This window comes from Pleurodeles waltl, chromosome 9 (genome assembly GCF_031143425.1).
Source record: "Pleurodeles waltl isolate 20211129_DDA chromosome 9, aPleWal1.hap1.20221129, whole genome shotgun sequence".
In the NCBI taxonomy this organism is placed as follows: domain Eukaryota; kingdom Metazoa; phylum Chordata; class Amphibia; order Caudata; family Salamandridae; genus Pleurodeles; species Pleurodeles waltl.
The window spans coordinates 978,159,187-978,173,023 of record NC_090448.1 but is presented as its reverse complement, the minus strand read 5'-3'; the positions used below and the strand labels follow the sequence as shown (position 1 = coordinate 978,173,023).

At 43.7% G+C, this 13,837-nt stretch overlaps 1 protein-coding gene across 1 annotated transcript in view; it reads left to right on the top strand.

Annotated features, from left to right (window-relative positions):
* Positions 1 to 13,605, top strand: part of LRRC74A (leucine rich repeat containing 74A) — a 138,811-nt gene extending 125,206 nt beyond the window's left edge. The window contains exons 11-13 of the mRNA XM_069206009.1: positions 6,588 to 6,692; positions 9,567 to 9,655; positions 12,625 to 13,605. Coding sequence (XP_069062110.1) covers positions 6,588 to 6,692; positions 9,567 to 9,655; positions 12,625 to 13,264 — 834 coding nt within the window. The 3' untranslated portion in view covers positions 13,265 to 13,605. The remainder of the gene's footprint in view (positions 1 to 6,587; positions 6,693 to 9,566; positions 9,656 to 12,624) is intronic.
* Positions 13,606 to 13,837: the final 232 nt, after the last annotated feature.

Below are 13,837 nucleotides of genomic sequence, written 5' to 3'. Positions count from 1 at the left end.
ACTTTGATCATGGATACCCACTCCACATAAAGCTAGCAGTCATACAGTTGCGTCTTCGGGTTCAGCCAACTTTGGACCCGCCCACCCAGTAAAGAATAGCAGAAGAGTGCAGGCACTGAGGCACGGGAAAGCAGACGATGGTGCATGCTGTCTGTGTTGGTCCGGCCTTATTTCTCGAAAGAAGAAAAGTACTGGGGGGGGGGGGGGGGCTTTTATCCAAGCCAGGATAAGAACTTGCAGACAAGCCCTAATCCAAGATCTCAACCCAGTTCACACCCCACTGAACATACGAGTAGTTAAATCTGTACAATTATTTGAGACAAAAATAAAGGCTTATAGGGGTGAGAGTAAGCATAAAAGTAATGCATACAGCTGTACCTCGATTAACACCTTCGCTGGTGTCACTGGAACACTGGTGACAAACCTCCACCTGTGTCCACCTTTTTAAACTTTTGCCAGATAACACTAGGGAATTCTATTTGGTAGCAAAACTAATTGGCCAATGTGTCCACCTTACTTTTAGGCAGTACAAAGAACCTTTTTTAAAAAAAATATAATGAATTAGTTCCTTTAATATAATTGATAATTTTCTTTAGATATTGCTAAATTCCGCATTTTGTAACTTTTAATCATGTCTCCTATCATGTAAGCATGCGGTACTAGAATATTATGTTGATCTAACAATGTAAACATTTTGAGCTATTTGTTGTTTTAATGCTTCTCTCTTATGTATAATGGTTTTAATTAACTATGCACTTTGTTAATGAACTCGAAACTTAATTCTGATCGCTTTGCAAACTCCAATTTGCGCAAGGATCTAAATGTACCAACTAATTAGCAATCAGGCTCTTAATGTCTTCGATACTGTACGGGCCATCCAAGGGTTGAAATTGTCAGGGTGAACCAGAAGGACATGAGATGGAAGGCAGACTATGGCCTTCATTAAAATTAATGAAGTAGCCGGGTCGGAAGCATTGCACCAGGTAATTTTTGTTCACGCAGGATGTGCAACTTATTGCGTGTTGGATGCCCTCTCAAAAATGGGTGTTAATATTTTAGAGTGATGCTCTTTCAAATTCATGTTTGAGCACCATTTCCACAGTTTTCCGACTCATTTCTGGTGCTTTCCCCATTCACATTTTACCAGTTTTTTTCAAGGCGAATGTGAAGGGCAAATTATTGGTTATACAAGTTTTGCTACTAGTCGTTTAATCCCAATTCTTGAAATCATGATTTAGGGAGAAATCGGAGGTTCTTCCTGAATCAGGATTACAAAGGGACTCATAATGATCCCCTGCTTGTCACATGTAGCCATTTTTGCTCCTATCTGAGTCCTTTGGAGATCCCTACTTCCCTCTGCGTGTTTAGCCGGAACGTCAGCTGGTCACCCCATGAGTGGCCAGAATTCGCATTATACCAGAAACAAACAACCCACAAAAAAAGTAGGAGTTACGAGTCTTCCTAGTCCCATCTAAGCTATTAGTGTTTCTCATTGTTCACAGGACGCGTGCAAGTTCTCTTTCTTTCTTCAGTGGCCCCATGACCTACCTTGTAGGCCCCACATTGTCTGCTATTAGTCATATAGCCTTTTGTTGCTTGGATAACTTGCCATTTTTAACTGCCGTTCATCTGAATCACCCAAGGAGTTTCGATAGGGATAGTCTCCTCTGTCCTTGCTCTCCACATATTCTTGTTACCCCTTCTTGATGAAGTCTTCATTTGCCTTGCACCCTTCCTCAAGTCTAGCTACATGCTGTTGCCCCTTTGGGGATTACTAGCTCATGCCATCTGGTGTTTTCCACTTTGTGTCTCTCTTAGGTGACGTAAACACGGACATGGCCTGTCACTCTGGCAACCTTCTTCTAGGCTCAAAGTCTTCCTACTCAGAATAGAGCAACTCATCTGTATCTTTGATGTTGTTTGCGTTGATTGGCCTACCTGGGGACTTCTCTGACTCACTCACATGTGTGCGTTCTCCTAAACTGCTGACCTTCCTGTGCCAGTGTTACCTCAAGCACAGTTCTTGTACATATTCAGGTGACATAATTCATGCCTGATGACTACAGCCCCATTTAATGCTGCCCATTCTACGGGGCAAGCAAGCTCCACTCTTCTTTACTGTCTTCCTCTGATAGAAGGTTGCTCCCTTGTGTTGACACTGGGTGTCTGTAACCTCCTGCTAGCATTTGAATCTGTTTGTGGAGTTGATGGATTGGTCTTCTCCTTTAATTCCAGATATATAAAGAGCAACTCACCCCACCTTTGCACAGCATCCCATGCTATATCCTGTGCAACATCCCATACCCCTGGGTCACTCATAAGAGGACCTTTTTTCTTTGTCCTTCCAAGGCAGTGATGACTGTCTGTTCTTGGTGTAAAACTGATACAACAAAAGGCGAAAATGCCCAGACTGCAACGTTCTAATAAAAAAACACATTGCAAGATTTGATCTGGATAGCAGAACATCCTTTAACTGCATTTGCTTGCAGAGGACTAAGGATGATAAACAAATATCAGGGCATTCGTGAATTGGTAAAAGTCAGAAGTCCATATTCATGTACGGTAGGATCCTCTTCCAAGCAATCAAGTACAGCGTAGACCGAGAGATGTTCAGCATGAATCCAATTTATTGTTGAAGTCTGATAACAGAAAACAGCCAACACGTGTTTCGTCTTAAGAGAAGATACTCTTTATGACTTCCTCAGGGCTGTAAAAGATATAATTATGACCTAAAACGTGCAGGTGGCTTCATTGTTTGCATGATATTCACGAATGTTACATCTAATCAACTTTAGATGTTTACACATTGGTCCTTATCGTAAGATCACTTGAATATTAGTGTTGGGATTGTGCGAATGAGTCACAAAAGATATCTTGTATGCAAAAATCTTCATGCACAATTTATAGGATCTGACACGGAGGCTCTCATTCAGACCTTGGCGGGCGGCGGGCGCCGCCCGCCAAGCAGTAACTACCGAATGACCGCGGCGGCCATTCCAACTTTCCCGCTGGGCCGGTGGGCGCCCTCCAAAAGAGCGCCCGCCGGCCCAGCGGGAAAGCCCCTGCAACGAGGAAGCCGGCTCCGAATGGAGCCGGCGGAGTTGCAGGGGTGCGACGGGTGCAGTGGCACCCGTGGCGATTTTCACTGTCTGCTAAGCAGACAGTGAAAATCTTTATGAGGCCCTGTTAGGGGGCCCCTGCACTGCCCATGCCAGTGGCATGGGCAGTGCAGGGGCCCCCAGGGGCCCCACGACACTTGTTCCCGCCAGCCTGGTTCTGGCGGTGAAAACCGCCAGAAACAGGCTGGCGGGAAGGGGGTCGGAATCCCCATGGCGGCGCTGCAAGCAGCGCCGCCATGGAGGATTCCCTGGGCCAGGGGAAAACCGGCGGGAAACCGCCAGTTCCCCTTTTCTGACCGCGGCTTTACCGCCGCGGTCAGAATGGCCCTGGAAGCACCGCCAGCCTGTTGGCGGTGCTTCCGTGGTCCCCGGCCCTGGAGTGTTTTCATGTAATACTTGTCATAATTATATCTTTTACAGCCCTGAGGAAGTCATAGAGAGTAGCTTCTCTTAAGACGAAACACGTGTTGGTTGTTTTCTGTTATCAGACTTCAACAATAAATTGGATTCATGCTGAACATCTCTCGGTCTATGCTGTACTTGATTGTTTGGAAGGAGACAAGTTGCATCAGAGAGTGGCTTTTCCCAGCAGACGGCTAACCAAAACGGAGAGAGTAAATTGCCCACACAAACGAGAGCATAGCCATTGTTGGGGCCTCGGAGCACTACCACCTTTTAAAAGATCGACAAGCCATTCAGCATAGTTACAGAACATCAGGCTTTGCTGACCAAATATGGCAATCATAAAGCAAAGACACCTCCCCAGTATTAAAATATGCTATCTTCACCTTCAGGAATACATGTATGTAATTTTTCAAAAGGCAGGAAACAAACACAAACTAGCAGACTTTGGGACATGACACCTGCTGATGTCACAAAAGATTACGAACTCCAGTGCAGAGGAAATCTCGACGTTTTGAGGGAACAAGCAAAATTGGCTTCATTTTCACTCAGATCCATCATGCAAGTGACTGGCACAAAGGTGACTGAAGTAAATTGGAGGGTTTATTATCAGTCATTATCAGTCTCCCATCAGACATTGATACCAAAGAAAAGTCACAACTGAAAAACATCAGTGCTGAACTGTCAGTGGCAACTTGTGACATCCTGCTTCAGGGAAGAAGAATTGTCCTTCTCAGAAACCTGGGATAGCAAATTGCTGATCTTGCTCGTGAAGGAATCTGAGGAACTCTGCCTACCAATGAAGCTCTGTGACAGAGCATGTTGTTTCCTATTCTTGACAAGATCATAGCAGACACATCTGGAGAATGCTACCAGTGTCATGTAATGACCAAAAAGGACAGCCCTCACCCCTGGAAATGTCTGCACTGCAGGATGGACCATGGGACAATGTAGACTTTGACATCTTTTTCTTGGTACAATAAGGAAAACATGTGATGGGTGCTATGGATGGATACTCAAGCATGTTGCTTGTGAAACACACATGCTGACAACAGCAACCACAGTGACCCTGGCACCTGTTAAGATATTTTCACCAAGATCAACTATGGTCCCTCTTTCAACAGATGTCAATACACAAACTATGCCGTGCACCTCAACTTCGTGCATTGAAAAATCACCCCACAGTGGCCTAAAGCTAAAGGGATGTTGGCAGAATTTATGTCCACTGCCAGGAAAACTGTATAACAAGCAGAGTGAGACCACCCACCCAATCAAGCACTGACCATTGTACTGTATGCATCAATGAGCACTCCACACAGCACTACTCGTGTCAGGCAGCTCTCATGGTGGGGTGAGAGATATGCACCCACTTGCCTAGCTGGAACACCACTGCCTACAAGGAAGAGTATCACCAAAGAGAGGAGCATCAATAAGAGTGGAGTCACAGAGGTCAACACAATAGAGATAACTTAAAAATCCACTGATACACCCGTAGGGAGTTGAAGAATCAGCAAAAAGGGAGTCTGAGAAATTGTCTAGCAAGAAGAAAAGAGGAAAGCAGGCTCTCACTATGCGACGAGTAACACTACCTGTAACTGCCGGAAAAAGACTATTGGTGACTGCCCATGCTGGAAACTTTCAACTAAGTAAAAACATATCACACTTTACATCATAATGACAGTCTGCTTCACCGAGTAGGTGACTTGCAAGGGATGCAGATGTATTCGGTGAAGCTCTGGAATACCCGACATCCACTTACCGCAGCTACCAAAGGGATTGACAAGAACATCAAACACACCACCGAAAGAAAAAGGAAAAAACAGCTGTCTCCAAGTGCTGGGTGTGGCGATTTCATATTGTCCTGGTAATGAAGTAGCAGCAGGGCTCTGCAGTCCATCACCCACCCCTCGGGACACTGACTACGTCCTGCTGGGCGAAGGGCTGAAAGTTAGTGGACCCCGGGCATTGGGAGCTAGAGCAGCGTGGTAGCACCATAGAGACAAGCTGTCCAGAAGTTGAAGAGCACATATTAGAGGGTAAAACAGAATAAAGATTTGGCGTGGAACTTACACAAATCAATAGCGTTTCATTCATGGGGCTGATTTCTGGGAGAGGATTTTATGTTGATTTAGCTGTCCTATTACTAACCGCCTCGTTAGTGATAAAACAAGTTCAACTCATGTGCCAGCTCTCCCATCAAACGTATTATCGGGTATTTCCATTGTTACACTTCCTCTCTATTTTGTGTGGCGCTTGGAGGAGCCCCATCCGTCCATCCCCAACTTGTGCTTGTTGTCTTGGCTTGCTGCTCCTCTTCTCCCTTCATGCATAGCATGAGTCCGGGGGACTACGCCTAGTCCCCAGGCTAGTGCTCAGCTCCAGTAATCCTTTTCTTGCTTCTTATCTCTCTACCCATCACTGCTCCTTTGCCCTGGGTCCCTGCCCTCCCTAATGTATTTAATATTGCCCCACTCTCCCCATGAGCATTGTAATTTCTCCGTGGACCCCCTTCATTTCTGTTGTGTTGCACCTCTTTCCCACTACTTCACTCACTTTATCTCTTGCAGACCTCTTGCACCCTAGGCTATATCTCCCAAAGTGATCCTCATTTCTTCCTCTGTTGGATTTCCTTCGCCCCTCACATTTCAGGAGCTGAGCCAAAAGCTATAACCACTACTGAGATCCATGCAGCCCCTGATGGTGGGTCTTTGTTTCCCCTCTTATAAGGGTTTGCAGGTGTGCCTTGCTAGCCTTTGGTCTCCATAAGCTGAAGTGGACAACACCCAGGGCCTCCTCCGATTGTGCCATAGAAGGACCCTCTGTAGCCTCCTTTTAGGTACTCTGGGTGGAAAGCAATGTCCTTCACTCCAGCACTGATACAATGCTGCTAACGTAGTGGCCAGCTGCAAGGCTGTGATGCACCATCTGCCTACATCTCCAACCCCATCCCCAACTGGAAATGTGCTTCTTTTCACAAGAAGCCCATAATAATTGGGTGGAATACAGTGCTGGTCCTGTGTCTAATTCTTTTATCTCTGCCAATGATGTATGTTTTATATTCCTTAGAACTACCTGGATGAGCGAAAACTGCGGCTATGGGATTTCTTCAGGAACATGGATAAAGATGGGACCATGCGCATCCCTGTCTCAGAGTTCCGGAGAGCCATGCAGGTGAGTGAGAGGGAGGACCTTAGGCTTAATTTCTCTGCCAACAGGGAATGAAGTGGGTACAAACTGACTGGAATGAAAGGAGAAGTTTTACTGTCACCAAGGTCAACCTCAGACAAAATATAGACCCGATGGCCAAGAAGAAAAGTGGCTCACGTTTGCAAACTGTTATTCAGGAGGTTTTGAGACAAACTTTCTATTGTAAGTGGATTTTTATTTAAAAACAACATTTGTGCCAGATAGTGCATTTTATAACACATTTTTTAGCAAAGTTGGACAAAGGAGGGAAGTGTTTAAAGGCAAGCTTAAAGCTGTATGGTCATAATCACTTAAAAAGAAAATGTAGGGATGTTAGTGGTAAAATGTAGATTGTTCGGCACGCATGTACAGGGATGTTTGAAAGTGTAACATTTGAAAGAAATTTGAGAGTATCTGCAGATTATTTTGTAGGAATACTTGTGGCAAAATATAATGTCCTTTAGCCAGAACTGTCCGGGATTTTAAGACACTGATACATGTAAATTGTAAGTGATCCTCCAGGAATTGTAAGAAAAGGAATAGCTTATGGTGCATATCACAACACTCTGGGTGGGGTAACTTTGTCATTTCTGTATATAGTTTAAGTACAGACTTGCAATGAGATTTCCTCCAGCAACTATTTGTATGGCAAATTAGGGCCTCCTGTAAGTTTTCATGTATTGAGAGCCCTACTGCAAATCTGCAGGTGAACAAACCCGATCTTCATTCACCCTATTTAAAGGTTGGAGAACCACTGATTGTGTATTCGTAAATAATCATTAGCAATCGGTCCCCCCACAAGACTGCATCAGGTTGATGGTCCTAGTTGGACCTCACAGTAAAAGGGGCAGAGTTTCCATGCCCGTTCCACCATGAAAAGCATGACAGACTCGGACCAGGAAAATTAAGAATGCCCCCCTTGCAATGGTGAAAAATACCTACACGTCAATGTCACTGTTTGTTAATTTATAAAAACAGATACCTGCTTTTATCAGGAATGAACCACCAGAGCAGAGGTCCTTTTTAAATTTGGAAGGCATTCTGCTACAAATTGGGCGCAGGCGGGGCCTCAGATGTCCAAGAAGTTGGCATTGAGAAGGGCATTTGGCCAAAAACATCAATAATTATTAAAAAAAATGGGTTGCACTTGAATGGCATATAAAGACATGTTTAACATATCAGAGTGTATCCAAAAAACAATGTTAGTGACCACCAGTAAGTCCATCAGGACCCCATTATGACCAGCGAGTGACCCTCAGAATCAGTGTCAATAACCATGAATGTCACAGTATCTCACTTCAGAACCTAACAGAAATAAGGGGAAAGATGTATGAAATCCGGGTTGCAAAATACTGGTTGCAAATTTTGACCAATATTTTTGCGACCAGTTTGAATTTTTGCGAACTGACCTTTGTACTAGTAGGTCATTTCACAAAATTACCAATTGCAGTGGATCACGATCTGACCTACCTCATTAATATTCATGAGTTAGGTTGTAAATTGCAATTCACTACTTGGTGGCTACCATTGGAATGGTGCCTTACAGTCTCAGCAGGCCGCCATATCTCTGATTACTTTTTTACATGTATTTTTTTTCTGAATTCAGACCGTTTTCCTTAAGGGTAACAGGACTGCATTTAAAAAAATGATTTGTACTTTTTAAAAGTTTGCACGAGAATAGACGGTGGTCCCCAGGCCGACTGCCTCCTTCCCAATATACAATTCTTTACATTCACAAAGGGGAAGGAGTCCAAAGAGGACCTCTTCCCTTTTGCAAATGGGTTACCTCCCCAGGTTGTTGGTCTCAATGCTTTACATCTGCTGTTTTGGTCTTAAACCACTATTAAAACGATATATTAATTGCTATTTGGAAGAAACGTCTACAGCACACCCCTTTGTACATCTGGTGTAAGTAACATAGCACCCTAATATTAGCCCATAAGTGTGCTTTGTCATCAGGATAATTTAATAGTTCTACGTATCCGATTATAATTTTCCCAGTGCTTTGAATGCAATCGCCCCAGTTAGTACAAAACATATAACACATTCTATTGTCAGTGCCAGTACAGACCAACAGTATCACATTCCTGCTCAGTTTGCAAAAGACCCTCCAAGACACATTGCCAGCTTTTTCAGCAGTACCTAGTAGAAAGGAATTGCACGTTTCTACAACACAACGCTGCACATATTTGCCCAATTTCCAAAATGTTTCAACAATGCACATATTTGTCCAGTTTCCCAAAAGCCATAGCCATGCATTTATTTTTCTGAATCCACTATGACACACTAATCTGCACAGTTTTCAGAATGCTGCATTGATTCACATAGCTGTTTAGTTCCCACAATGGTGTTCAGTTTCTACAGTGGCCTACTAATAGCTGTATTTTCCTGTTTTTCACAATGCTACAATAGTGAGAGTTCTTGTCCGCTTTCCAGAATGCTAGCAATGCACACATTTCCCAGGTTCTACAATGCTATGTATAGTCAGATGTTCACAAAGTCGTGTGTCCCACACTGCTTATTTTTCAACATTTGTATTCGTCATATCTTACACTCACAGCCTTGCTAACTAAGAAACAGGTTATTGTTCATCCACTGAAAAAGCAGCACCATGTTTTGAAATTCTTAGTTTTTTAGGATAGCTTTTGAATTAGAGAAAACTAATATTTCGAGCCCGCAATCCAATAGGTACATCAGAAAAGCTGATTGATAGAAACCTGCATTTATTCAAGGAGATAATGTATTAGGACGAAGCAAACAAATCACATTTTCACGTCCCCCTCCCCGCTTCGCATGCCCCATGGTTGCTTCCATCGTCACGTGTGAAATGGCTGCTTATGGGTTTCTTCCTCTCCGCAGCAACAATCCAACATCTCCTTGGACCGGTCCCAGATTGATGAACTGGTGCAGAGGCTTGACAAAGACGGCTCCGGGGTTGTAGATTACCGGTAAAGTTTCCCCACTGCTGTTCTTCATGCTTTTCTTTACAGGTTTACTGGATGATGAGGAGCAGTGATTGTGTAAAGAGGACTGGGCTTGCTTCTGGTGTTGCTGTACCAAGTTATAACTGCCATTTATTTTTTTCATTTGATGTGCTTGTAAAGTGATATATATTTTATAGATCGGTCTTCAAAAGTTGTCCTTGAGTTTTCTCTGGTTGTGCTTTTAGGGGCAGGTGATTCATGATCCAGCTTTATGTTTTCAGTGTTTGAGAGCTTGTTAGTAACTTTTGATAAATCTTAATTTCTGCAAGCTGTGTTCATGGGTCAAAGGAGTGTCTTATACAGTGCTGTCCCTGCATGTTGTCTTTTCACAAGGTATTGTTCAGTTGGATGTTCTTTCTGCAGTTTGAGTATTCCATGGGGGTTGCGGTGTGTAGCGGATAGTAAGTAGTGGATAGTAAGTCCCGGCAGGTTAGATCTTCTTGGCGGTTGTTCAGTCAAGTTTATATTATCTATCTTTCATGTTCAATGGTTGTTGTGCAGGTTGATCTACTTCATTTCAGCTGCTATTCCAAAGGTTTATTTTGTTCAGTTTGGTGTGTTTTCTGTATTCTACAGGATATCATAGCCAGCATGGTGGCTTAGTGAACTCTACACTCTTTGCTGTGATGTGTGGGGATCTAAAGGTCACAATTGTAAAAACCCGAATATAATTCCATTCGAATGGGCAATAGTAGCACATTTTATTTACAGTGCTTAAAATGGCAGTGCAGTTTGAATTAGTAAATAAAATGTTGTTATTTTATCAGTGGTACTTGTTCAACTGCATGTATTCCCTGCAGGTTTGAGTCTTAAGGGTTGTCCAGTTGGGTGTACACTAATGATGATGTGCCTTCAGATGTTCTTGTATTCTTGGGTGGGAATTCGTTGCATAGTATTTTCTTCCTGCATTATTTTCTTCTCTTTTGGTCTGTAGTCACCATCTTTGGGATGGTCTTTTCCATGTTCCCTTCCTGAAAATTATGGTTTTCAGCTGTGTTTTTGTTTCCGTACTATTAAGTCTTCTTCATCTCCCCGTTCTTCAGCCTTTTTGTCTTCTTTTGATGACTACCAGCCCAAATGGCTGATCAGATGTCATGTGTTATCCCACAAGTGAAATTTCAGATTATCTTCATCTGGCTATCAATCAGGTTGATTTTTATGTAACTCCCCTTTCCTGGGGTGGGTTCAAGGAAGTAGACAGAAAAATAATATACCCTCCACTTCAAATGATATTCGAATTAATACAGAGAGAGCGAGTAATGTGAGAGAGCCCAGCACTTATTTATAATGTGGCGGTGATAGGGTGGTTGCCATCTTTCTTTTGTTTCCTTTCTGCCAACTCTAAATTTCTTTTCTGTTTCTTCAATATATACATCCATCTTTTCTTCACTTCACCTTTCTTTGTCTTTTTCATCTGTCCCTTGTTCAATCCATCCTTTTTCTGTCTTCTGTCCTCCTTCCTTCCATCGCCCCACCCATTCAACTGTCTTCCTTCCTTTTTCTATGTCTATCCATCTCTCCATCCTTTCTTCTATCAATTCTTCTCATTGTCTTTACCACATCCATTCATCATTCTCCCCTTGCTTTTCTACATTTATCTATCTAGCCTTTTCTCCTTTGCATCCAGCCATTCTTCTCTCCACTCAATTACTTATCTCTGTGTCCATCTCCCATACCTTTCTCTCATCCATCCCTCGTTTAAATCTAATTTCCATCTATCCATTCATCCATCTCTTCATCCTTCATTCTCCCCATCCTTCTCAGCATCCATCCATCTCCTTCCCTTCATTTTGTTCTCTCTTTTCCACTGGTTCCCAAAACCCCTACCCCATAGAACAAATATACTATTTCTCTTTCAGCAGCGTTTATGAGCTTCTATTTGGAGACTTGTGTCTCCAATTAGAGTCAGGGGAACAGTAAGCAGCAGTCCAAATGATTTACATTCCTTCCCCTCTGCTAAAGTAGGGGGTTCATGACGCCACTGTGTGGGTTACAAGTTGACCTCACGTATCACATTCCTGTGCTAGACCCAAAGGAGTAGCTAATGGAGGGATTTTGTCCTCCTTCCGAATTGCTCTGTAGAGGAAATGCTTCCAGTGATTTCTTCCAGTCATGCTGAGACTTCGCTCAACGCTAACCTTGCGGTATTGCTATTGTTGGGGTTGCTAAGATCCTGGTTTGGGTGTCAAAGCAGTTTCACCTTTGCTCCCTCACCTCTATCTGTGCCCTCTTGTGGAATGTTTTGAGCGCCGGGATATGTGCTGTTCTCAAGGGATGGTGGAAGTAATTCACAGGTGGAAAGTCTCAGCATCTCCTCCATAGGCCGGAAGCAAAGAGGAAGCAGCCCTGTCTAATCCAGAAAACCCAAACCAACTGTCTAACTTGTGTTTCCCTCATTTTTTTTTATAAACTAGATCCTTCAAAGATCAGCCGTAGTAGGAGACATCTAATCAGACACCAGCCAAAAAGATAGCCAACCAAAACACTTGATGGACTGTACGAGGAGGCTCAAGCCAGTGTAGAGAATAAAGCTCAGAGCCCTCAGGCCGCACCTTGTGAGTTTTACTTGTTTGCATGATGGTGTCTGCTGGTCCGAAATGTGAATGATCAGCGAGTGAATGCTCATCTTTTCAAACTTTAAATTTCTACTTCTGCTCTTAAAAGTAAGTTCAGCTTAATATCTCTGACCCTTACCTGTCACAGGGTTTGGAATATGTACTTATTTAGGAGCTCTCCTGATTCCTTCACCCACATGCTTTATAGGACCTAGCTTAGAAAACACTGAAGCAATGCAGTTGCCCAATAAAGTGGAGGATGTGCATACTCTGCCAGTGATATTATTGTTCATGATATGAATATGGTGTCAAGTCCTTGTTGACCCTCCCACTTCACTCCTGCCTTCCCTTCTTCCTTTCTGTCTATTGAATTTCTAGGGGCTTGGTGGATACTCGCAAACAGATGATGCGTGATCAGCGGCGGCGCTTGCGGAGAGAGGAATCCCGCCAGAAAAAAGAGAAGCACAAGAGTGAGCGTGTGTTGAAGACCTTCAAGAAAGCCGTAGAGACAGTCACACCTCGCACCTCTGTAGTGCTATCTCAGGATCCTAAGGTGCTGGACTCCCAACCACTGGAGCCCAGAAGTCCTCACCGTTTCTCTGCCACACCCCTTAACTCTTGGTACCAGGCCGAGGCTTCCAACACCGGCTATCGTTCCGCACCACTGGTCAGCAGCAAAGGGAGCCGCTACCCTTCCACCCGGAGTGAGCCACGTATGGCAACAGATACCATGCCGTCCTCCAACCTAGAAAGGAACTCCACGTCAGAGCCCAAATTGGGCTCAAAAGTGCAGACTCAGTCACGGTTCACCACAGCAACTTCTGGCTCAAAAGCATATTCCTCTACTACTGAACCCAGAGACTCCAGTGATTCACAGAGACCTACTAGGCCAGTGCTGAGAGGTGTTAGCAAGTCCCGTCCACCCAAAAGTCACTACTCCACTTCATTACCACAGAAGAAGATGAAAAGCAAAGTTAAAAGAACTGTGAACACAGGGAAAACTGACAGTGCAGTTTAGCGAACACCATGGAGCACATGAGGGCAAAATGTTTATCCTGAAAGATGTTGTGTGGGTTATCCATTGTTTGGGTGTTGTTGTAAACATAAATGTGTCTGCACTTCAATAAATTACTCTCAGATGTCCTCAAAATCACAGACACTTAGGTCTGTGCATGCACAGTCCACATCTTTCCTTTTAATCCTAATTGATTTTAACATCCACTCTTGGTTCTTGTGGCAGACACCTGCCCGGCGCTATTCGCAAATTTAAAATGTGGGCAGGGAAGCCCACTACCTGCTTGCCTGCACTACTTCTTTCAATGCATTCTGGTACATGCAGTCCAAATCAACTAAATCTTCCTTACTGCCATGGCATCAGGGTTACATTTACAGTGACTGCAAACGGCAGGCCTGAGGCTGGTGTTTGTGTTCACTATCTGGAGTTTGCCAATCACACTGTGATTTTTTTATTCTCTCAAAGGTGATGGTTAAAGTAGTTGAATTTAAACAACTTTCAGTCCTCTTGTCTGTACAAGTCGTCTTACTTACCTATTGTGTGTTTTTCTAGTACTTTGGGGTTTTGGGATCGTCT